Source organism: Colletotrichum abscissum, assembly GCF_030869225.1.
Source record: "Colletotrichum abscissum strain IMI 504890 chromosome Unknown Scaffold_9.1, whole genome shotgun sequence".
Classification (NCBI taxonomy): Eukaryota; Fungi; Ascomycota; class Sordariomycetes; order Glomerellales; family Glomerellaceae; genus Colletotrichum; species Colletotrichum abscissum.
Genome location: NW_026850536.1, coordinates 1209344 through 1232069, shown reverse-complemented (window position 1 = coordinate 1232069; position 22726 = coordinate 1209344). Strand labels below are relative to the sequence as shown.

Genomic DNA, 22726 nt, shown 5'->3' with positions numbered 1-22726 from the left:
CATGAAGGCACTGGGAAATTTTGGGAACCGATAAGAGGTCTGGAATGCTTATCGCCATGACCCCTGATTCGCCCTTGGCAGGTGAGCGTGGGTCGCCCCACTCCGACTTAGCGCCTCCGCCTCCGATTGCACCGTCCTCGTCGTCATCACGCATCCAGATCCCCAGGTCCCCAGGTTCCCACATTGCATTCTGCGACAGCGCCCATCACGCCGACTTCCGACCCGTCTACACCACCTACGAACGTACGCAGCCCGCCGTCGCATCTCGAATATCGTTGCCTATTCTCCCTTCTGTGTATTGAAAAGGAATCGAAAGCATCTCAAGATAGGCCCCTTAGATCCTTTGGACACCCCAATACCTATCATCATGGCTTCTTCATCGACGCCTATCACCCCGTTGCTCTAGTAAGAAGACGGCCACGACCTTTCCCTCCCGGCTCGAATCTGCCCCCTCTGTTGGACACATTACTGACATGCCGTTGTCCTATAGCTCGTGCATAGCGCACAACAACACCATCCTCAGCGAATGCACCACATCGGCCGTATCGCAAACCTCTTCCCTCGCCTCCGTCATCCTCCCCAAAATCGAGCACAACACCCCCCAGAAGCTGACCTACACCCACGGCTCGCACCACATCCACTACATCGCCGAGGCGCCCTCCGATCACCCAGACCACCCCTCCGCCGGCGGCCTCACCTTCCTCGTCATCGCCGACGCCTCGCTGGGCCGCCGCATCCCCTTTGGTTTCCTCTTTGAGATCCGCCGCCGCTTCCTCGAGCAGTTCCCCGCCGAGACGACCGATTACGCCGAGCTGCCCAACTACGGCGCCGCCAGCTACAATGGCCAGCTCAAGAAGTTCATGGTCGACTTCGGCACCACGAGCGGCGGCAAGGACGACGCAATCTCCAACGTCCAGCGCGAGATCGACGATGTCCGGGGCATCATGACGCGCAATATCGAGGGCTTGCTCGAGAGGGGCGAGCGCATCGACTTGCTCGTCGACAAGACGGACCGTCTCGGCGGCAGCGCGCGCGAGTTCCGCGTCCGCAGCCGCGGTCTCAAGAGAAAGATGTGGTGGAAGAACGTCAAGCTGATGGCGCTCCTCACGCTGGTCGTGGTGCTCATCGTACTCGCCATTGTGATTGCGGTGAAGAACTAAAAGCAAGCAGGACAACTGTTTTCGCCTGGTGCTAGTTTGGGAGAGTTTGGCTTCGAATTGGCTTCGTGTAGCGGGCACGGGGCTATGTACACATGAACGCGACGTGTTTCGATGGTGTAGAGTGCTGCTAGTCAAATTGGGCAAATGGTTTGGCTTGAAATGGCGAAACGGGAAACGCAACTTTTTTTGGGAAACAAAACGACGGAGGCTTTTGATTTTCGTTATGAAGAAACCCTCGATGGGGTTACACTCAACCACACATCTCCTAAACTGTCACTTGTGGGTTCAGGAACCACATCGAAATACAAGTAAATTAATCAATTCATTTCCACTCATCACTCGTGTATGCCAATGCTTAGAACGCGGCATAGCGGTCCTTCTCTGAAGATGGATTCAGTATATCTTGAGTATATGATAATGGTAATGAGATAATGATTAGGAGGGTTGAGTAATCCTGTTGAGCTTCTATCATTTGAGCCGAACAATTTCAACGTACTGGGTAGCACATCCGAAGCCGAATATAAATCGGCAAGACAAAATCAGAAATGGTCCCACCAGAAATTGACAGAGAAGCGGCACGAGAGATAGATCATTCCAGGCAGTTCATGACTAGACATCCGTAGCCCATTCAAAGCCAAATCTCATCGATCGATCCATATTCCATGCCGATGCTCTCTAGTATGTACACTTTTGTCCTAGAGAGGCCAGTATAACCTAGTGGTACCTGACACACCACATCCCTTGAGCTTCACTGCACCTTTTGCCTCGCCTGTCCTCCCTTCGTTTCCTTTCTGGGCATTGCGTACTATCCTAGATGGATGTCTAGTCAGTTCAGACAACTTGAACTTCTCAGGGACCTCGTAATTCTCTTGCTCATCAGTCATGTCTTGAACACACAAGGGTCGCTGACTCTCGAGCATTACAGCTCTCAATCAACCACTCCGTAATCCTCCTGACTGCTCTTCCTTCCCCCCAATACTTTAAGACGGGCGATAGCCACCCTACGTAGGTAGCGCCCATCAGCTTTGCGCGAGAAGCCATGATGAATGAAATTTGACCCAAGAAAATGAACAATCCTGAAGTGGCATGAGGGTATTCGCCATCTATCAGACTGAACAGAAGGCGCCTCTAGCAAACTCTCCTCCAAAGCACCTATTCACCTCGTCGGCTTCGGCAAAGACTAGGTATTCAACTACGCCAGCCTCACAAAACTGACAGTACTGCTCTCCCCCACGAAGCTTCGATATGCATTGCTCGTCCAACTGAGAGTTGGAAAAATGAAAAAAAAAGTGTGAAACTTGAACCACACTCAATCCCACTCCCATCACAGCTTCGGCGCGGAATTTCCCTCTGCCGTCAGCCTCCTTCGCCCATCCTGATAGACGTAGCCGTGCGCTACGGGACTGAGGCCCATGCCAGGCGCCAGGGTGACTGGCGGCCGCCGCAGCTTCTCCGTGAAGAAGACGGGATGCCGAGTTGATGAGTTATGCTGCTGCTGGTGCTGCTGGTGCTGTTGATGCTGCTGATGATAGTGCTGCCGCTGCGCCATTCCTGTCTCAGCGACTGCGTGATGCCGAGGTAGTGATGTCGCGGTTGTTGCGGTGTGATGCGCCATGCCTAATGACGTCGCGGCGTTGGACATTGTATCTGCCGAGTAGCTCAAAAAAGAATTATGTGTAACTTCTATGGTTCGAAAACAGGAGGCTGTTAAAGCTTCACTTCAAGGTCGGCATCGTTTACAAGAGCGTATGTTGATTTGAGATTCTGTCGTCATGTTATTCCTTGCGGGGAAAGATTACACACGCGCAACTTTACCCCCCCCCCCCCCCCCCCCCCCCCCCCCCCCCCCACCCCCCGAGCGCGTGCCCCCCCACCCCCCCGCCCAGCCCCATCGCGGATGGGGGGGGGCGCCCCCGGCTCTTGTGTCCCCCTAGCGAGCAGGAGCCCGACGCACTACAGCGAAAGGAGTAAACCACACCCCGCACCCCCTCCCCCCCCCCCCCCCCCTTGCTCGCCGAGCTCCAAGTCTTGGGGTAATGGCACCCGAGGCCACGGCACTTGCACCGTGAAGGGTGGGGGCGGGCCCCCCGGACTTTTGGAGCTCAACGGTGAGAAAGAGCCCGAGTCCCAAAGGCAAGGTATATAGCTCCCCTCCAATCCCATTCCCGTCACCAGCACATCAGCGCCCGTCTAGGTCGGCGATACCAGGTCAAGCTGTGTGCGAGGTGGTCGGATTGGTTAAAATTAACAAATATATGAAGTCAGAGTTCGGGTTGACTGAGGGGCGAGCTGTCGAGTCCGGCCAGGGGCATGAATTATAAGACCAGTATTCCTCCTTCTTCCTTTCTTATTGGATTTTGGTCTAACATAAATCCAATAGTCAATACTTTATAAAGCCAAAGTAAGTTAATGTTCCCGGGAAAGATGCATGTAGCGTTCGTGCAAGTGACTGTGTTAGCAGCCACTTGCTTTCTCATTAAGTAGGTAATCTATATAGAGGGCATCCAAACGCCTCCAAGACTTTATGATGTCTCCTTCTTGGACTTCTTTTTACCCTTTGCCTTTTGCGACTCCTTGCCCTTCTTGATAGCCTCAACTAGAGACTCAACCTCCTTCACCTTCTCCGCCTCCTTGGCCTCCTTGGCCCTTTCCTCCTCCATCTTCTTCTCCAGCGCCCTGAGAGCAGCCGAGTCCTTTTCCGTCGTCTCAATGAGCTTATCGCTCTCCTCCCACAGCTTCTTGGCCACCTCGTCGTCCTCAATCTCCGTCCGCGCAAAGTCCACGATCCGGCACTCCTTGATCAGCTTGCCGGCGCCCGCGCGCACGAGACTAGACTCCATGGCCGCGTAGAGGATCGCCTGCGCGCCCTGCTCCGGGCTCTTGAGGAAGAGCCACGGCAGCGGGTAGGCGGCAATGTAGGCGAACAGGCCGAGCAGCGAGCCCCGCGAAAGCCAGCGACGCATGCCCGGCGTGCGGCTGAAGCCCGGGTCGACGAAGAAGACGCGCGCGTTCATGGGCAGCTGGTCGGGCCGCTTGTAGTTGTCGAGGTGCTTCTGGAAGGCCTGGCCGAAGACCATGAGCGCCAGCTTGCTGCGCTTGTAGGCCGTACCCGGCGACCACGTCTTCTTGTCGAGGGGTTCCTTGAGGGACGGGGAGCCGATGTAGGAAGAGCACGAGGCGAAGATGATGCGCACGTCGCGGTCCCAGGGCTGGGCCTTGATGGCGGGGCTGAGGATGGAGAGCAGGTGGAAGTTGGCGAGGTAGTTGACCATCCACGTCTCCTCGATGCCCTCGACCGTCTCCTTACGCTTAGCCGACGCCGGGGTGATTGTGGCAGCGGCGAGGATAATCATGTCGAGCCGGCGCGGCGGGGAGTTGTCGATCCACTTCGTCGCAAACTTTCGGATGCTGTGCAGGGACGAGAGGTCGACATGCTCGGCGTAGATGAGCTCGTTGCCGGTCCGGGCGCGCACGTCGCCAATGTACTCGACCAGGAAGGGGTCCGACACGGGGGTGTGCGTGAGGAGGATGATTTGTGCGCCGCGGCTGCCGAGCTCTAGCACCGTCGTCGCTCCTATGCCCGACGTCCCGCCCGTTATCATGACTACCCTCCCGTGCATGTCTCGCTCGGCCGTGTTGGAAGCACCCGAGCTCCATAGCTTGATGAAGACGAGGACCGCTACCGCCGCGGCGGTCTTGAGTATGAACCACCAGTTCTCCGTCACATATGTCGGGAGGCCGGCTTCGGCGATGTAGCCAAAGTAATCGAGAGGCATTGCGAGCGAGTGACTGGGTTAAAGCTGGAGAAAAGGCGTGTCTATGGGCGACTGTCGAGCATGCTGGGGTAGCAATGCTTCGAAGGCGTATTCGTATGGGCGGACGACTCGGACTCGTTGCAGTGTCGTGGATGAGGTCGTTGAGAAAGCAGGCCGGTCGATGAGGGCGTTTGCCTTTGCGTGCGTACGAAATATGCGTAAGTTGTTCGAGTGTGTGACGAAGCCGCCAGCTTGCCTTCTAGAACAGAGTGGAAAGCTGATGTGCCGCCAGGGGATTTCCGAATTGCGATGACAGGGGCGGTCCCACTCTGCCGGCAGCCCAGCGGCGGTGGCTTCCAGAATCCAGGGGCACTAATCGCAGAGTTTGCAGGGGATTGAGGCCGCCGCTGGCTGCCTAGCTGACATAATGGGGTTGGTCTCGCCCCCTTGTCGAAGAAGTGGAACTTCTTCATCAACCGTTCCTCCATCACCCTGCCCCTTCATCTCACCATATCATTGCACTAGCAGACGGCAACACTCGACATAACTCGAGTTCTCCTCCACGAGTGCACTTGCCGAGGAACAGGTGGTGGCAAGTGTGCTGTGCAAGTATTGCCGAAATGCGGCGACGGGTGGAAGACGACGAGGACTATGAAGAGGAAGAGGACGTACCGCTTCAACATCGTCGACCCTTTGGCGCGGGAATCAGCCGCAAGCCCATCCAGTTCGTCAAGGCATCAGATCCAAACCTGAGTACGACACAGGCGGCCAATAAAACAAAAAGCGGCGCTTCCGTTGGCGACTTTTACCTCAGCCTCGTGCTCGGCGACAAGAAGCAAGCGGAAGCCGAAAAGCCTTCGCCAGCAGCAGGGCAAGTATGCGCCGTGTGCGAGTTGCCCGTGGATAAAGACGACGCCGTGAGAGAGGTCGGCAATGACAATAACAAGCCCACGACAAGTAGACAGAAGCAGCATGAGTCTTCAATTGCTCACCAAGTCTGCCTCACACACTCACATCCCCCATCAGCACTAGATCGGTCGCGCATGGGCTTGACATATCTTTCATCCCATGGCTGGGACCCTGATTCACGCAAGGGGCTCGGTGCCGAAGAGCAAGGCATGCAGTATCCCCTGAAGACTCGACCAAAGGAGGACAAATACGGTTTGGGTCTCAAGATCCCAAAAGGCATCCAGGGAAGAATTGAAAAGAAGAAGCCGCAGATGCTGGATGCGAAGCAATGCAGAAAGAAGGCCGATGAAGACAAGAGAAAGGCTGAGAGGTTGCGAGAGATGTTTTACGCCAGCGAAGACATTGACAAATACCTGGGGACCGGTTTATAAGGGGATAGGAGTCATGAGAAGCAATGAGATACCCATAATGGAGGACGAATAACGAAACTTGAGCCCATCAAAATCCGTTTTAATTTACAGATGTACGGTCTTGAACCTTGATCAAGTGAATTTGCCTTGTACAACTATTACAAGACTTCCAAATACTGCCAAATTACCGCAGTTCACACTCGTAATATCCAAAAACGACCATCACGAAGAACAATGGCTTGGCCATGGAGTGGAATAGGTAAAGCTGACGAAGAGACGGGTAAGAGATTGGCTTTGAAACACACAAGGGATTGTCTTGAGCAAACAACCATCATCCTTGCGACGGGGAGGCTACGAGAATATCTCCCGCCGTGCCGCCGCCGCATCTTCAAAAAGCGCCGCCGTTGTGAGGTGCAGGTGCGAACCTGGAAGGCGGTGACCTCATTCATCGCTCCTTTGGGGGCCAAAAGTGGGGGAATGCCGCTGCACTACCTACCTGACTGTGTAAGTATGTAAGGTAGGTATGGCACTAGGCTAAGTACCTCCAAGTACCTGTCCTAAGGTGCTGGGCAGTATCCGTACCAGGATTTGTGTTGCATAGCATTTTGGGCGAGGGGTCAGGCCAGTTCCAATGGGGAGCCCAGGACTACAGAGTACCTTACGGCCCTGCTTGCCCGGGCCCCGCCCCCCCTCCTGGGCCTCAACTTGAAGCGCGGGCGGGAGTACTGAGGAAAGTAGCGGTGCGGTGCGCAGTGGAACGGGAAATGGAACCAGAAATGGAACTGGGAACGGGGACTGGGACGTGGAACTACCTGCCTCTCCCGTTCTTCTACCTCTGTCTTTCCAAGCCTTGAACCTGCTGGCCTTTTGACTTCCAGTCGCATCAGGTCATTGCGTTTACCTTCTTCCGGTCAACCTTGACGATAGACCAGATAACTCACGTTTCCCACTGCAGACATCCCTCCTACTACATAGTAACACAGCTCCTAGTGCTGTGCGAGCTCGACCAATCTTGCCTCTTCCGATCGTAACTCCTCCAACTCACCTCACCCACCCACCTCACCTGCCACTACCACCACCACCACCACCACCATACCACGACAAAGCTGTCTGACCGCATAGGAACGTACCCTGCCAGACCTTGCCTTGCTTCCTTTCCCCCTTCCCCAAGCTCCGGTTTGAGTCTTCGGAGCATTGAAAGTCCCACAACTGCGACCGGTCCTTCGTTCATCTTGAAACCCCGCCAGACCCAAACAACGACGACAACGAAGCCCAAGACAACAACCACCAATCTCCCAGCTAAACATACATACCTGGTGGCTCTCGAATTCCACCCGACGTCTCATTCTCCAGGACCTGGGCCCCACGATTCATAAAGCTCGACAACGCGCATTCCTCCAGCCTTGTCCGCCTTTCTTAACTTCGCTGCCACGCTAGCTGTGTAGCACCTCAATTTACACAGGCGCACCCGCCCATCGTCGTCGCTCGATCACAGTCGCCGTCCGACAACCTTCTACCTCAGAGCGACAACTTCCGCTTCCCTTACACGACGCATTGCCAGTTGTCCGCTGCCCACGCGGCAACTTGCCACGATGGGTGTCTCCACGCTCCAAGAGCAGCATGACGGTGAGCTGGCTCAAAGCCCGAGAGCCCACGATGCTCTGCAAGCCTCTTCCGCTCTCGATACTGACAATTTGGACAGTCATCATCGACACAATCAAGAACATTACACGAGGCGACGTGAGATCCACCCGATACCTGGCGGGCTGCCTGCGAGTCAACAAGCTAACCATGACGAAACCCATAGTGGAAAGTCTTAGTTGTTGACGACGACTCCCACAAGATTATAGATAACGTTGTCAAGGAAGATGACATTCTCAACAACAATATCGCCAGTATGTCGCGCGGCCACGTTTCCTCCTTGCAACGGTACAAGTCCTAACCTCCCTCTAGACATCGAGCGAATCGAGCAGAAGCGAGATATGAATCCTGAAATGGACGCCATCTACATTCTGTCCCCGAAAGAGAATATCGTCGAAATCCTTATCAACGACTTTGAGCGCCGCAGATACAAGGAAGCGTACCTGGTGTGGACCGGTGTCTTGGATCCGAGGATCCGTCGCATGATTGATGGCTGTCCGCCGGCCAAGCAACGCATCGCGGGGTTCGAAACCTTGTCGATCGATTTCTTCCCTCGGGAGTCGCATTTGATCACCTTCAAAGACCCTTGGAGCTTTCCAATTCTTTACCACCCCGCGTGCAACAATTTGGTGGCGCGACACATGAAGATTCTAGCACAGAAGGTTCGTAACAGACAGATGGCAGGCTACACAACTTGCCTTGCTGACGAGCAGATCAGATCACCGGCGTGTGCGTTACACTTGGCGAGTACCCAAAAGTCCGATACTACAGACCGAAGAGCCCTCTCCATGAAGCCGCCGTGCTTGCCTCTCATCTAGCTCGTTTCGTGCAGGAGGAGTTGGACGAATATGCGCAGTGGAACCCAAACTTTCCACCACAGTCGTCGCGGCCCGTGGGAACGCTCGTCATCACGGACAGATCAATGGATATCTTGGCGCCTCTGGTTCACGAGTTCACATATCAGGCAATGGCCCACGACCTTCTCCCGATACAAGATGGAGACAAGGTGACATATCGCATGGTCACAAACGAGGGCACCGCACAAGAGGAAGAGAAAGACGTGGAGCTATCTGACAAGGATCCGGTCTGGGTCGACAACCGACACCGACACATGAAAGATACTATTGATAAACTAATGGGAGACTTCCGGAAGTTCTTGGAGTCTAACCCTAATTTCACCAACGAGGAGCAGGAGACGACGAGCTTGAACGCCATCAGAGACATGCTGGCTGGTTTGCCGCAGTTCCAAGAGATGAAGGAGGCGTACTCACTTCATCTGAGTCTGGCACAAGAAGCCATGAACAAATTCCAAGATCACAAGCTGCCAGACATTGCTTCGGTAGAGCAGACTCTTGCCACAGGATTGGACGAGGACTTCAGGAAGCCTAAAAACATATTGGACCAAGTCGTGCGACTTCTGGACGACGACGCCATCACCCCATCAGACAGATTGCGCCTGATCATTCTCTACGTGCTGTATAGAGACGGTGTTGTGATGGAGGATATCAACCGGTTGCTCGCGCATTCGGGCCTGCCGCAAGGAGACGGGGAAATAGTAGTCAACCTCGAGATGCTGGGCGGACACCCGGTGCGTGGTGGCCTAAAAGACGTTCGACCTCCTCAACCGCCCCTGTTCCAAAAGAACACCAAAGCAGCAGAGATCAGCGAGGAATACTCGCTATCACGTTTCGAGACGGCTATGCAGACGATGCTTGATGAACTCTGCCGAGGCACTCTCGATCAAACCACATTCCCTTACGTGAAGCCACCAGCTGATCCCAACGAGGACCTCTTGGCCTCACAACAAGGCTCATTGCGTGCCGGTAGGCCGAATTGGGCATCATCTGGCCGACGACCACCTGAAAATCGACAGCGCTTTATTGTTTTCATGGCTGGTGGCGCAACATACAGCGAGAGCCGTGCTTGCTACGACGTTTCCGCCCGCCAAGGCAAGGACATCTTCCTGGTGACGAGCCACATGCTCACACCTCAACTTTACGTCCGCCAAGTAGGCGATTTGGGCAAGGACAAGCGCACGCTCGACATACCAATGGAGCGGCCGACACCGCGTGCTCCTGCGTGGGTTTATGAGAAGCCTGCCCCTCCGCCCAACCCTATGGCGCAACGCCCTGCCCCCGGTATGGCACCGCCGGGCGCACCGTCACCGGCGGGTGGACCACGCAGAGCACCTGCGCCAGGCGGCTTACCTGGGCGTCCCGCCGCGCCGCCAACGGCTCAGATGAGCAATATGAACCTCAACGCGCCTCTTCCGCCCGTGGCGAATGGCGGCGGAGCGTCACCTGCCCCGTCTGACGGCGGCAAACCGCAAAAGCTGGAGAAGGATAAGAAGAAGCGCAACTTTTTGGGTATGAAGAAGAGCCACAAGGACAAGGATAAGCATTGAGTTGAAAGGCGTAAATGGAAGGGGGATGCGGAAATTTTGGCTGTCGAATGGATTTTTACCCATCTCACTGTCAGCTTTCCTTGAACCCCCCCCCCCCCCCCCCTTTTCTTGCACATTCTGTTGCCAGCGTGGCGTTCTTTGGTGTTGAATCAGGGGCGGGTGCAACAATTCCCATAAATGGCCTCTTCTTGGCTTTCCCTCTTCTTACCTCTCCGTGGGTTTTGCATACGATGTGGAGGAGGGAGAGGAAGATGCCGGCGGGAAAGGGGTGAGGGCAGTTGGCTGACTGAGCCGGATGGTCTATGTATATATGTACTCTGGATCTATCGTGGAACCAAATCACACAAAACTCAACGAGTATCATCGACAGATCTTTTTCGCGTATTCCACTTGACAGAAGCCGTCTCGTGGATTATGATAATATCGTTGATGGAATAAAAGGCTGGCTCTTTCTCATTAAGACAATTGACATGATTGACCGTTCAGGCAATCATCAGGGAATGCACAAATCACATCACCATATTTCACCATGGTAGCAAGGCACAGCTTTTTGGAAGCCAGGAAAACCAACATCCATTTCATTTCATTCGTGTCCACCGCGGTAGACTAAAGGTAACATGAGGGATATCCTATCCCACTCCCCCCTTCCTCAGAAACTCGCCACCCTTGTATTCTGCTCTTGATTGTACCATCACCTAGAACCCTTGTCTTCTGAGAGGACACAGAGCCCTTCCGTTGTGGGCCTGAGCCAAAACAAAGATGTCTGCTTAGTTGTGCGTTCCCTCCGCTCATAAGCATAGGAAACGTTTCGCATAAAGGTGTAACCTCGTCGAGGTAGTTGAGGCGGTGCCTCGCCTATGCGAAGCTGATAGACTGGGCTCCTCCCACGTTTGAGGAGAAACCTGGTATTCGAGGATGAGTGGATGGGTGCTAGTTCAGCAAATCCGACAAGCAATATGTCGTTATAACGACATTTACGTTTATGGTGTTTCATAACATGCCCTTTTCAAAGACACACATCTGAACATTTGGTGATGAGACTCGAACACTAGCAGTTGAAATGCTACGGAAGTATAGCCTCTACTAAAGAGGCCGATGGTAGTTCCATGATGTGGGTAGTTTACTGTCTCCGGAACGCCTGAGCGGCGCCGGGAGGCATGCGTCCGTCAAAGGGGAAGCCATGACCATCGGGTCCGCCCGGACCAGGGAAGCCAGGCATTCCGGGAGGAGGGATAAATCCGGGAGGCGGTCCACCAAAGAAACCCGGGGGAGGAGGCATGTTGCGTGGCGGGGGACCTGCCATGGCCTCAGGGGGAGGGAAGGCTCCGGGAGGGAAGTTCGGGGGGAACATAGCGGCCATTGGGTGATTGCGGCCAGGACCACCAGCGAGACCAGGAGGCGGAATGATGGATCTCTGCTGAGGGGGCATGGGAGGACCGCCGCCACCCTGCTGAATCCAGTTGGGGTTCATTTGGTCCAAACCGGGAGGCGGGGGAGGACGTTGCAAAATCTGCGTGGGTTGCATGCGCGCTTCTGGCTCAGGGTGGTGGAAACCCTCATCCATGAAGCCAGGCGGGCCTTGGCCACGCAATTGCCGCTGAGAACCACGGCCGCCCTGCGGAAGTCCCTGCTGGAAGTCGGGCTCGCGGTCTGGAGCATGCGGGATCTGAGCGGCGCGCTGGGGTTGCGGCATGCGCATGAGGAGTTGCTGTTCCGTTCGTGGGGGCTCGGGTTGGTTCCTCATCAAGTTCATCAAGAACTCGGTGTTGCTCATGTTGCGGCCTTGGTTTGGTTCCATTCGGCCGGACCCCTGGCTTGAAGCCTGGTGGCGTTGTCCAACTAGCTCTTGGAGCAGTTGGTCTTGACGAGCAGCAGGCGGCTGCTGTTGGTGAGGCATCGTTGGACGCGGGGCAAGAATATCTGACATGGACATGGATCCCTGCGGCATGCGAGGGCGGGGGTCCTCTCTGCGCTCGCCGCCATACTGTTGGAATGGCTCGGGCGACACGACGGAGCTGGAAGGAGCATGCTCGCGAGCAGGCGGGGGAGGTTCCTGGAATGGTTGCGAAGCAGGCGGCGTGGCTGATTGAAGATTTGAACGCTGCAGCTTCATGAGCAATGCTTGGAAAGCTTGCTTCTCATTGTCGGGAGCCGGCCCAGATAGATCAGGGCCACCGAAAGGAAGGCCTGCCATGGGTGTCGAAGGCTCAGTCTTCATTCGTTGGGTGGGGTCATCTTGAGGGGCATTGAAGAATGAGGTGAACCGAGAGGACTTGCCACCGCCTGTCTTAGACTTGGAAGGAGTCTCTCTCTTGGGCTCGCTCGGTGAGCTGACGTCCAAGCCAGCAGTAGAAGCGAACTTGAGGAAGAATTGGTCGGGGCCAATCTCCACAGCGGGTGCGGAAGCAACAGCTGGCTGCTCGGCTTTGATTGCAGCCTCGACTGCGGCAGCTGGCGCCTTGTCCTCGGCAGGACCATTGCGACTCGCCTTCATACTTTCCATGAATTTCTTGAAATCCTCTTCGGTGTGACCCCCTGCCTTTTCTCCGGCAGGTTCATCGAACCATTCGGGCTCTCGCTCCTGTCTATGTTCGCCGCGCTCCCAGCGACGCTCATAGTTTCTGCCAGTGCTCTTTTCTTCGACGGGCTCAGCCTCCCGGTTCCGGTCTCTCCAGCTCTTGGCCCGGTCAATGCGCTCGCGAGCCGTCAACGGAGGCTTCTCAGGAGTGTTGGCACTGTTGGTATTGTTACTGGCGGTGCTGTTGTCATTCTTGAACCAGGGCTCCGACTTGCCCCTGCTAAGGCCATTGCGGGGCCGCGGCTCAGCTTCCTCGTGGTCATGCTCCTTGTCGTGATGGTCGAAGGTGCGGTGGGTACGATCTCTAGGGCCCTCACGGTCGTCGCGATCACGGGGGCGGCGCTCATTGGGAAGCCTATCACCACCACCAGCGCCCATGCGACCTTGGAAGCGCTCGGCGCCCTCGTGCCCGAAGCTCTTGCGCGGCTTCACTGTACTCCATCCCTCCTGATCCTGTGGGTCACCGTCGCCGCGACGACGACCAAAGTTTGTGTTTCTCGAATCGCGGAAGCGGTCGCCTTCTGGGGTGTCGCCATTGCGATTGCGGAAATTGAAGCGACTGGGCGAGTCAGCGTCCTTGAGGCCCTTGTCATTGTCAAAAGGTTTGCCATTGCGCAGGGTCGCAGAGGCGAAGGCGGTTCGAGGAGGTCCGAGAATAATGTCTTCGGGGTCTGCAATTGAAGTTTGGGTCAGTTGGGATTGCTCAAGGGGCGAGGGAAATGAGGAGACACCGAGGTGGAGACATACTGGCGCTGTTTCGCGAGACGTGGCGGTCAACGCCAGGGCGACGATTCGTCTGATCAAGCAAGGGATTATCGTGGCTTCTTCTGTCAGTAGTGGGTTTGGTGACGTTGGTCTGGGTTCGATTGTTATCGGGAGGTGGTCTGGAAGAAAGAATTAGAAAAAGAGGGAGTTTTGTTTGAGGGATATGGTGACGGCATACCCCATCCATTCTTCAGCGGGCGGTAAAGCAGATGGTTTGATGCATAGTGGTGATTCTCGCAGGTGAATAAGGACCTCTGCTGAATACTGGAGTGCCATAGCAGCAGGGAGATGCAAAGCGCATCCGAAGACAGGTAGGAAGGCTATTGATGGTGTGGCGATGGTGATGTTTGCATGAACAGATGTCGATGATTCGGTCGACAGAAGGAAGGGAGGAGCTGTCGTCGGAGGCAGGTAGGTTGCTTCGCCAGTTGGAGAGGAGATGGATGCGGTGCTGTAGTACTAGTAGGTGGTGCGGTGTTTGGCGCCTAAGGTTGAGGTTGTGTTCGTCGATGCCGTTGTTGCGATGGTTCTTTGTACGTCACAGGGGTGAAGAGGGGGGTGGGTTGTGGTGGTTATGGTGATGTCGAGGAAGGTCAAGTCGATTCGGTCGGTCGGCGGTCGGTGCCGGTCGCAGTTGATGGTGCAGTCAGAATGGAAGATGGTGGGAGATGGGACAGACAGGACGGGAGTGTCTGTACGGAATACGGAGTATCCGTAGGACTGGCTCCGATCGGGCTGCACTACTGCGTACTGCGTCGAGGGCGCTGGCAGTGGTTGGGTAGCTTGATGCGACGAGGCTGGCAATCAGGGACAGGCAAGGCGAAGAGGGTATGATGGTCTGGTGTTTTGATGGTTCAGAGTGATGCAATATCTGATGCGGAGTGAGAGATTATTGTGATGGGCGAATTTCGGCAGCGAACTGTCAGGGCGTGTAAAGGTAAGGTAAGGTAGCTGGGTAGGCAGGTGGTACGAATAGAGACGGTGCAGGTGGTCAAAGGAGGTTTTGGCACTTGGGACGAAACCTGGTGGAGGAGGTGCTCGCTCAGGTGCTCAGGTGCCCAGGTGCTCAGGTGCCCAGGTCTACCTGCTTCCACTAGCAGCCAAGCACTCCACTCCCCACCTCACCACGCTGCTCGCTGTGTACCTCTTCTCAGTCTGTAGGTACTACGTAAGGTAGGTAAGGTAAGGTAAGGTGACCAGCGCAGCGTCGGGGCAGCTGTGCCGGGTCACCGTCCAGTGTGTCCCTCCCGTCACCCTTCACAATTTCTACATTTCCACTCACCTCCCATCCGAGGCTTCTGAGAAATGTACCTGTCGCCTGTCGGGTGTGTGTTTGATAAGGTAGGTACCTATTGATGTGTCTACTCTGAAGAGGGAGGCAGGCACGTCAGCTTGTCAAAGACCTCCAAGTTCCAGAGCATTGGAGTCAGGAATCAGGTACGTATTCGTGCCTACCCTTGGCGCTTCACCTCTCTTACTTTCCCCTCCTTGCTGCGTGCGGCGTAGGCGTGCGGCGTGCCTGCTTCCCTTCCAGGTTCTCCTGGCCCCTGCCATCTCGAGGCAAAGAGGCAAATGCAACCAACCCCTCACCCCTGTACCTGGGCTCACCTTAGGTCAACCTATTTGTTCACCTTAGGTAACTCCCTCCACCGAGCCATACTATTACTGCGTAATAACTCGCTTAGAGTGTAACACCATTGACCAAGGTATTGGACATAAACTCGACATCTCTTTATGGTGTCTACAGCAATAGAGACTCGAAGCTCTACTTGACCGACTCATATGTACAAAGGCATGTCCATGTTTCTCGGCTGCTTGTTCATATGGTCTGCCTCCAAAGGCCCATGCTGTGGGATTCTCGACCTTAAAAAAGCCCGGACCAGGAGACTGTCCAAGTTGCAGGTACGTACCTCCTTCTCTCTGGGAGATGGGGGAAACAATCGCACACTTCCGCCCCACCATCTCCTTCTTAGAGCTTAACCGAGATCTGAATGCTGTTTACCTTAACATTCAGCGTTACATCCTCCGTCTTGGAACTTTGGACATTTCCTGTCCATCGAGCCTTCCATATCACGACTTGCGCGACCAACTCACCGAGCACATCAATCCAGGCAGTTTTCGGAATATGCCGGTGGATGCCATGGCAAGTTACGAAGTTGAACACTTGAGAGCCAAGTATGGCTCAGCCTATCAGCGTCTACACAATTCTTCTCACAAAAGGTCGAGTCCTTGGGCCAGCAAAAGCGGGAGAAGACACACGGTTTCACGACTGACCGGAACTCATTCCCTCCTTTTTTTCGAGCCTAGCCCCAATCTTAATTCTCCTATTCCATCTGGTTTCAAGCTACTTGTGAGAATTCCATCTTCACTTCATCTGTTGTGGCATTAGTGGTACCTGTGAGACACACATAATCTCGCGAGCTTGAAGCTATTTCTTGGTGTTCACTTACAACCACTTCACCGCCTCTTGGGTTCCTCACTGCAGTTCGTCCTTTTGCAACTTCATCCAAGCAAAACCCTCGAAAGGGCAGGAGACTTGTTTTCCCCCGTCCGCATGCAACACGTTCTCGCTGTCATTCGCTTATCTTTAGATTAAATCGCCTCACACTAGTCCGAACTTGTCAATCTAGGGGTCTAAGGGTCGGGCCCACCCACGACATTTAAAAGCTTCACCCCTCTGCCGCCTACCTCATGGGACTGTTTTTTTCTGCTTTATTTTTTTCCTCTTTGATCTCATATTCAACCCCTCTTGGCTCCAAAAGTTTACCTCAAAAGACTAAAACTACAGCATGGCTATTACTCAAAATCATAATTCCATCAGTAGTATACACTCTTTACAAAGTTGAACATCGACGTCCAGTTCACAACTTGCTATCACTTCATAAACTCCTCCGAGGAGCCTTGACTGCTTACAACCACTCACTTGTCTAAGCTCAAAGCGACGCAGGCGATTTCTAAACAGAAAACAAGAAAAACACCATATAAAGCTCGAGATCACAAAAAACGAGACTGACCCCTATCACGGCTCTCACACGAAGAACTCAGCTCACGATGAACATGCAACCACCCACGATGAACCATGTCGATAGCGACACTGAGACTCTACTGACGAGTTACCCAGCCTCGAGTCTCTCGAGACCGTCCTCCATCTCGTCCGCTCCCTCGTCTATGGCAGTGAAGGGCGCCTCTGACGACAAGCCCTTCGTCTCAGGCTGCCCCGTCTCCTCCCTCTTTGAGATCCGTGACACGCCCACAGCCGGCCGCGCCGTATTCGCCACACGCGACGTCGCCGCCGGCACCTTGCTCTGGCGCTCCGACGACCTCACGCTCTCCGTCCTCCTGCGGGAGTACAGGCGCGAGGTCTGCGGACAGTGTTTTGCGTACGACTACGGCAGAGACCTGCCCATCCGTGACCAGACTGTCGGCTTCGCCTTTTGCTCCGGTGACTGTCGGGAAACGTGGCGGCGCGAGACTGGCGAGGTAGGTGTCCAGGCTTGGACCGAGGTGAGTACGCTGGTCAACAAGAAGAAGAACAACGGGGGCAGCAACAGCGGCGGCGGTAAGGCGAGAGACGAGATGGTGGACATCACCAAGCCCAAGCCCGCAGCCGAGGAGATCACACAGGCGTGGCAGGCGACAAAGGGGCAGGCGGAGCTGATTCGCACGCTACGAACGGCGGAATCTCCGGCAGACAACGGCAGCAACAACGGCGTGCCCATCTCTAAGCAACACCGCAAAGCCCTCCAAAAGGCCCTCCAGCAGCCCATCGAGCCAGACGTCATGAACTTTTGCGTCGGCAGCCTCGTGGCGCTGTACAACCACCCCAAACGCTGGGAGCACGTCCTATCCCTCGCCGTGGACTCGACGCCCTACATCAACACGGCCGACCTGCACGCCTTCACCGCCACCTACCTGCAGCTGCTCGCCGTCCTCCCCTTGCCTCTGCTCTCTCTCGTTACGCCCGAGTCCCTGTTCCTCATCTCCTCGCGCGACAACCATAACGCGTTCGGCATCCGGTCCCTCGAGGACGAAGGGTCCGAGCTGTTTGGCTACGGGTGCTGGCCCGCCGCGAGCTACTGGAACCACTCGTGCGGGCCGAATATCGAGAAGAAGAGGGAGGGGAGGGTGTGGGAGTTTCGGGCGGGGCGGGATATCGACAAGGGAGAGGAGATGTGTATCACGTATTTGGGAGGGGAGGAGAAGAAGTGGTCGAGGGAGAAGAGGGTTTCGACGTTGAAGAGGAATTGGGGGTTCGAGTGTGGGTGTAAAAGGTGCGAGGAGGAGTTGCAGTGAAGCCATCAACAGTGATTGGACTGCATACCGTCTACGAACGATGCTACACATTCGTTCGGAGATTATGTTGACGGGTATATGTGAGAGACGAGGTTATAGAAATAGACAGTAGACCTACGTATCGACAACAATTCCGTCTTCTCTCTACTTGAATCATACATATAACAACCTAAATCAAAAGTTTCCCCTGACGAGACGTTGTTCAAACATCAGTCTACCTAAACCAAGTACCTCAAGGCTTTGCGGACTAGTGCTGTCTTCCTACTACCCTAGTCCAGTAGCCAAATGATGAATAACCAAACCGAACATCACATACAGCCCAAGAGGAGTAAGAGACATAAGCACTAGTAGTCGCAGTCGGAATCTGACGACTACTAGAGAATATACAAAGCATAGTTGATGTTCCAGAGAGCCCTTTGAATGATGGATCCTGGTACTCTGGCATATCACAAAAAAAGGGAAAAAAAGTTTTTAGGCTCTTTATGAGACGGACATCCGCTTCGATTCTTCCAAGATAGAATAAAGAGCCGTTTGTATTCAGTTTCCCCGAATTCTCACTTTAACTCTTTTTTAATGACTATTTCATAATCAGAAATCCCTTTTCTTGTTGCTGTGCAATAGAGATTACTTGAGCGTTGAGGCATGCCCTCCCGCCATTTTTACCATATGTTCAATAGGTGGGTGGGTGTATGGTCATGTCCTCCAGACAAGCAATCGTTCATAACCTAATCTTGTGGCGGTTCATGGCACTCTTTATTCTCAATCCCTTGCTGATTTCCACCTCGCGAGCTCACGCCATCCGAGTCCTAGCATCACCCAACGACGTACAACCAAACATCACCATAATTCAGCTCAACAGCCAGTTTGAAATATGTGTTGTGATATGTACACACACTGATGTGGAGTATATTCTATCTGTCCCTGACCCGACTCCCATTTTTTTTCTCCTTTCTCGATTTGTACATTACGTGGTACTAAACCAGCGCCATCCCGTTTTACTTTTGAAACCCTCTTCCTTTCGTCTTCAACCCTCCAAACCCAAGGGAACGCCCTTCCGACTCCATTCCCCAACCCTCTCCTGATCACAAGTGTCCCAAACCCGCCTCCTCAAAGCCCGGTACAAACGCTTCGTCTCCCTGGTATCAGCATCAACCTTTTCGACACCACCACCGCTGCCGCCGCCGCCGCCACACCGCGCCTCCTGCACCTCCAACCAACTAACAATCCCAAACCTCGTCGCCAGCGTCGTGCTCCCGCCCTCGATACGCGTCGCCCGCCACAAGATCCTCAAGATCCTCGTCCTCAGGTTCGCCCGCATATACGGGTTCCCCGCCAGCGCGAAGATCTTCTCGAACCACTTCTTCTGATGGTACACAGCCAGGTCCGCCGGCGTCCGCAGGCCGTCCAGCAGGTACGCCAGCAGCCAGCTCACCTCGGTGTAGTACCGATCGTCCTCGGACGGCGCGCCGTGGAGGATGTCGTGCGCGAGGGGCACCTTGTCGTGCTGCCATACAGGACCGCGCGTGAGGAAGCTGTTTACCTTGGCGTAGAGGCAGTGCAGCGGGTTCTTGAGGACCTCGAGTGAGGCGATGGCGAAGGAGACGAGGGGCGAGGCGACGGGGCCGCGGGTCACGAGGGCGCGGGAGGATTCTGCCAGCTCCGAAAGGAGGAGCCAGATTTGGTCCTTTTCTTCGTAGTTGGACTCCTTGAACTTGGCTGCCATCTTGAGGATGTTGGTGAGGGCTTCTTGGCGGATACTACCGTGCTCTGACCAGAGCAAGCGGATGAGCGCCGCGGCGTAGCCCTCGTCGACGAGGTCCTCTACTGATTTGGAGTTCCACTTCAGAAGGGCAGAGTTGTCGTCGTCAAGCTCGTAAGAGACGTCGAGGATAACCTCTAGCGAATGCTTATCCATCTCTTCGTCATTGGCGCTCGTGTTTTGCCTCTGCAATTGGGAGCCAGCATTGTCCGCCACGGTAGCCTCATCCCCAGGCTCGCCATTGAGAAAAGCCTTGTCAGTCTTTGGGATAACGGCCGAGGCGCGGTCTCCCAAGACCCCAGTCATCTTCTTGGCAAAAGCACTGATGACGGCCTTGGTCTCCCCCTTAGTTTGCGCGCAACTCAGGAGCACCGTAAGGAACTTGGACAGAAGCTCCAGGTCCTTCTTATCGGTGGCCTTGTCGGCAACAAAAGACAGCTGCTCAGTCATAGTGGCCAAGAGCAAGCTGGCGAACACCTCGTCACCGCCTTGGGTCGCACTTTCCTGCATCAGGTCCACGTACTTCAGGGGCGAGGCGGCGCATCTTCCAGCACAGTTATCGACAAACTCCCAGATGAGATCCAAATTCCTCGACTTGCCGCTCTTCTTCAACCCCCGCGCGGCGCAGAGGAGAGGGACGAGGCCGGTCTTTTGCAACACCAGCTGGTGCTGCACAGCGACGGACTCGAGCACCTCCTTCAGCTTTGGTCGTCCCTGGGCGGCCTCGACGTAGAACTTGAGCAGCGCGACAAACGGCGACGCCGCGAGACCCTCCGTCTTGGCAAACCACCTCATACCGGGCGAGTATCCGGCGATGGCGATCAAGTTCTCCAACTCCATAAGAGCAAGCGCCTGGTTCTGCGGCTCGTCCGCGCGACTGTCGAGGCGCGTAAGCGAGTTGACCAGGAACGGCGAGACGTCAAAGTTGGCACGCAGCGCCACCTGCGGAATGACCTCGTAATACAGCAGCAGCAGCCTGCTGGCCGCCTCGCGCTGAAGGACATTCTCCTCCGCCATTGCCTTGTAGCATTTTGTCACCTCCTTCATATCGGGAATCTTTTGGCAAAACTCGTCAATGAGCTTGCGGCTCGCCGTCTCCCAGGTGGACTTTGAGGACTCGGCCGCCTCACGGTGCATCTTCAACGCGACCTGGAGCTTCTGGAGAGCAAGGACGAGGATCCGAACGGCAAAGAAGGAGACCAGGGTGGACTTTGACGAGAGACACCTTACCAGGTCGCGCTGTTTGAGCGGGAGCGGCAGGATATTGTCGAGGAGGATAGATGTCGGCGGGGGCACGCGGCGGTAGCCCGTCGTGGGACCGTAGTGCGGCGGCAGCGGGAGGTTGACCGTGTTGAAGAGGAACGCGGCGTACCCGATCCACGTCATGGAGAGTTTCGGCTCGAATGTAAATGACTTGTTGTTGATAAAGTAACTGGCGACCAACTCGGGCGCCGAGTGGAAGATGGCGACGATGAGCTCGCTGTGCTTCAAGCTCGACCACGGACGCAGCTTTTGGATAAATTCGGAGAGCACAAAGTTTGCGACGGCGATGTCGTCCTTGTACTTGTCCATCCACGCTACGCGCTCCAGGGCGTAGTCGTCCAAGCTCTTGACGTCCTGCGCCGCCTCGTCCTCGAGCTCCTTGGGGTATAACCCCGTTCCAGAGTACAGCACGCCCGCTCCCGGTGTCGTGCAGGTGTAGAGCAAAAACTCGTGAACAGATTCCCTGACCGAGGGCTGGTCGTCTCCCTCGACATCGTGTCTGTACGTGTACAGCCCCGCCAGCCGATCCAGAGTCTTTGTGTTGAACGTCCTGAACTTGACCTCGCGAGGCAGCTTCTCGTCCAAGAGCACGCTCTTCTTCAGCGCAACCAGCAGCTCGACGATCAAGAATGGCGGGTCGTCCTTGATCAAGAAGGTCAGGTGTGAAAACACCTCCTTGAGCATCAGCAGCTCCTTCTTGGCCTCCGACGGCAAGAACTTGAGGCAGCTCAAAAACAGCTTGATAGCATTCGTCCGCACCGACGGCTTGGACGGGTCCTCCACCACGCCACCCCCCCTCTCGCCATCCGCACCGAGGTGCCGGATCTCCAAGTTCCTCGCAAAGCTCGCAAATGTGTGGTCCCGCGCTCGAAAGACCCTCCTCGCAAGCGTGCCGCCGTCTAGCGTCACGAGCTCGCGCATCAGCCGCAGCGTCGGAGATATAACGTAGCCGCTGCCCTTGGGCGCCGAGAGGCACTTTGCAATGAGCTTCAGCTGGCGCTCCTGCAGCAGTGTACGGGCAATGTCGAGGGCGTGGGGCAGGAGCTGGAGGGACTGCGAAACGACCTGAAGGAGCAGGGCCAGCACGGCGGGCACAGCGGACATCATGGCCTCGTTGTTGACCTGCGCGCCATAAGACCAGGTCTCCATCACGTCGGAGAGGTAGACAGCGTCGTCGCCGGTGCTGTCGCGCGGCCGGGAGGCCTCGAGGTACTCTCTGAGGAGGGCGAAGCGGGCGTCGTTGTCGCCAGTGCCGGAATTGAAGCCGTCGAGGAAGACTTTGAGGGATTGGATACCTAGTTCAGAGATTAAAACGTCAGTCTTGTGACCCGATTGACTGGTATGTCAGTTTAGAGAATGCGCTTACCATGCCGCGCTCGCTTCTGGTCCTGCTCAAAGGTCAAAAGCTGCTGCAGATGCCGCGCAGAAGCAACCTCTTCAAAAGTCGGCGCCTCATGCACGACCTTTTGCCTCTTCCGCGTCGCATCTGCGCCCTCGAATCCTCCACGCGATGGACGTTTAGGCATTTTTGGGTATCTCGTCTGAGAATTGGAAAAAAAAAAAAAACACAACAAAAGAGGTTTGTCCTAAGTGAGCGGACTCGTCCACTACATCTTTCCCAAGAAATCCTCCACGCGGAATACAGTGGTGGATACCTTCCAAGAAATAAAAAGTTCTGCCGTGTAGACCGCTCTTGTCTCTTTTTCTTTTCAGGTTTAGCGCGGGGATCTGGAGGGGCGGATTGGGGGTACCTTAGCAGGGGGGACCCGCAATGACATTTCGCCGACCA

General features: G+C 55.3%; 10 protein-coding genes across 10 annotated transcripts; 4 read left to right on the top strand and 6 right to left on the bottom strand.

The window, feature by feature from the left end:
- Positions 1-367: 367 nt before the first annotated feature.
- CABS01_04889 (synaptobrevin) lies at positions 368-1160 on the top strand (the record flags this gene model as incomplete). Its single annotated transcript, XM_060538259.1, has 2 exons — positions 368-405; positions 491-1160. 2 exons carry the CDS (start codon positions 368-370, stop codon positions 1158-1160), a joined length of 708 nt encoding a protein of 235 aa, XP_060389921.1.
- Positions 1161-2484: 1324 nt separating this feature from the next.
- On the bottom strand, positions 2485-2802 carry CABS01_04888 (uncharacterized protein; the record flags this gene model as incomplete). The annotated part of the gene is made up of 1 exon (XM_060538258.1): positions 2485-2802. One exon carries the CDS (start codon positions 2800-2802, stop codon positions 2485-2487), a length of 318 nt encoding a protein of 105 aa, XP_060389920.1.
- An 880-nt stretch (positions 2803-3682) lies between these two features.
- CABS01_04887 (short chain dehydrogenase/reductase family Oxidoreductase) lies at positions 3683-4936 on the bottom strand (the record flags this gene model as incomplete). Its single annotated transcript, XM_060538257.1, has 1 exon — positions 3683-4936. One exon carries the CDS (start codon positions 4934-4936, stop codon positions 3683-3685), a length of 1254 nt encoding a protein of 417 aa, XP_060389919.1.
- A 599-nt stretch (positions 4937-5535) lies between these two features.
- CABS01_04886 (G-patch domain-containing protein) lies at positions 5536-6255 on the top strand (the record flags this gene model as incomplete). The annotated part of the gene is made up of 1 exon (XM_060538256.1): positions 5536-6255. The coding sequence occupies one exon, from the start codon at positions 5536-5538 to the stop codon at positions 6253-6255; it is 720 nt and encodes a 239-aa protein (XP_060389918.1).
- A 1442-nt stretch (positions 6256-7697) lies between these two features.
- On the top strand, positions 7698-10279 carry CABS01_04885 (Sec1 family protein; the record flags this gene model as incomplete). The annotated part of the gene is made up of 5 exons (XM_060538255.1): positions 7698-7860; positions 7937-7974; positions 8042-8129; positions 8188-8537; positions 8594-10279. Coding segments are annotated over 5 exons (2325 nt in total), but the record flags the coding sequence as incomplete, so codon positions are not given.
- Positions 10280-10349: 70 nt separating this feature from the next.
- CABS01_04884 (uncharacterized protein) lies at positions 10350-10643 on the bottom strand (the record flags this gene model as incomplete). Its single annotated transcript, XM_060538254.1, has 1 exon — positions 10350-10643. One exon carries the CDS (start codon positions 10641-10643, stop codon positions 10350-10352), a length of 294 nt encoding a protein of 97 aa, XP_060389916.1.
- A 327-nt stretch (positions 10644-10970) lies between these two features.
- CABS01_04883 (uncharacterized protein) lies at positions 10971-11273 on the bottom strand (the record flags this gene model as incomplete). The annotated part of the gene is made up of 1 exon (XM_060538253.1): positions 10971-11273. The coding sequence occupies one exon, from the start codon at positions 11271-11273 to the stop codon at positions 10971-10973; it is 303 nt and encodes a 100-aa protein (XP_060389915.1).
- Positions 11274-11399: 126 nt separating this feature from the next.
- CABS01_04882 (uncharacterized protein) lies at positions 11400-14911 on the bottom strand (the record flags this gene model as incomplete). The annotated part of the gene is made up of 5 exons (XM_060538252.1): positions 11400-13528; positions 13605-13741; positions 13801-14081; positions 14160-14386; positions 14905-14911. 5 exons carry the CDS (start codon positions 14909-14911, stop codon positions 11400-11402), a joined length of 2781 nt encoding a protein of 926 aa, XP_060389914.1.
- A 1762-nt stretch (positions 14912-16673) lies between these two features.
- Positions 16674-17915, top strand: CABS01_04881 (uncharacterized protein; the record flags this gene model as incomplete). The annotated part of the gene is made up of 1 exon (XM_060538251.1): positions 16674-17915. One exon carries the CDS (start codon positions 16674-16676, stop codon positions 17913-17915), a length of 1242 nt encoding a protein of 413 aa, XP_060389913.1.
- A 1024-nt stretch (positions 17916-18939) lies between these two features.
- Positions 18940-22463, bottom strand: CABS01_04880 (ribosome biogenesis protein Urb1; the record flags this gene model as incomplete). The annotated part of the gene is made up of 2 exons (XM_060538250.1): positions 18940-22232; positions 22304-22463. The coding sequence occupies 2 exons, from the start codon at positions 22461-22463 to the stop codon at positions 18940-18942; spliced, it is 3453 nt and encodes a 1150-aa protein (XP_060389912.1).
- Positions 22464-22726: the final 263 nt, after the last annotated feature.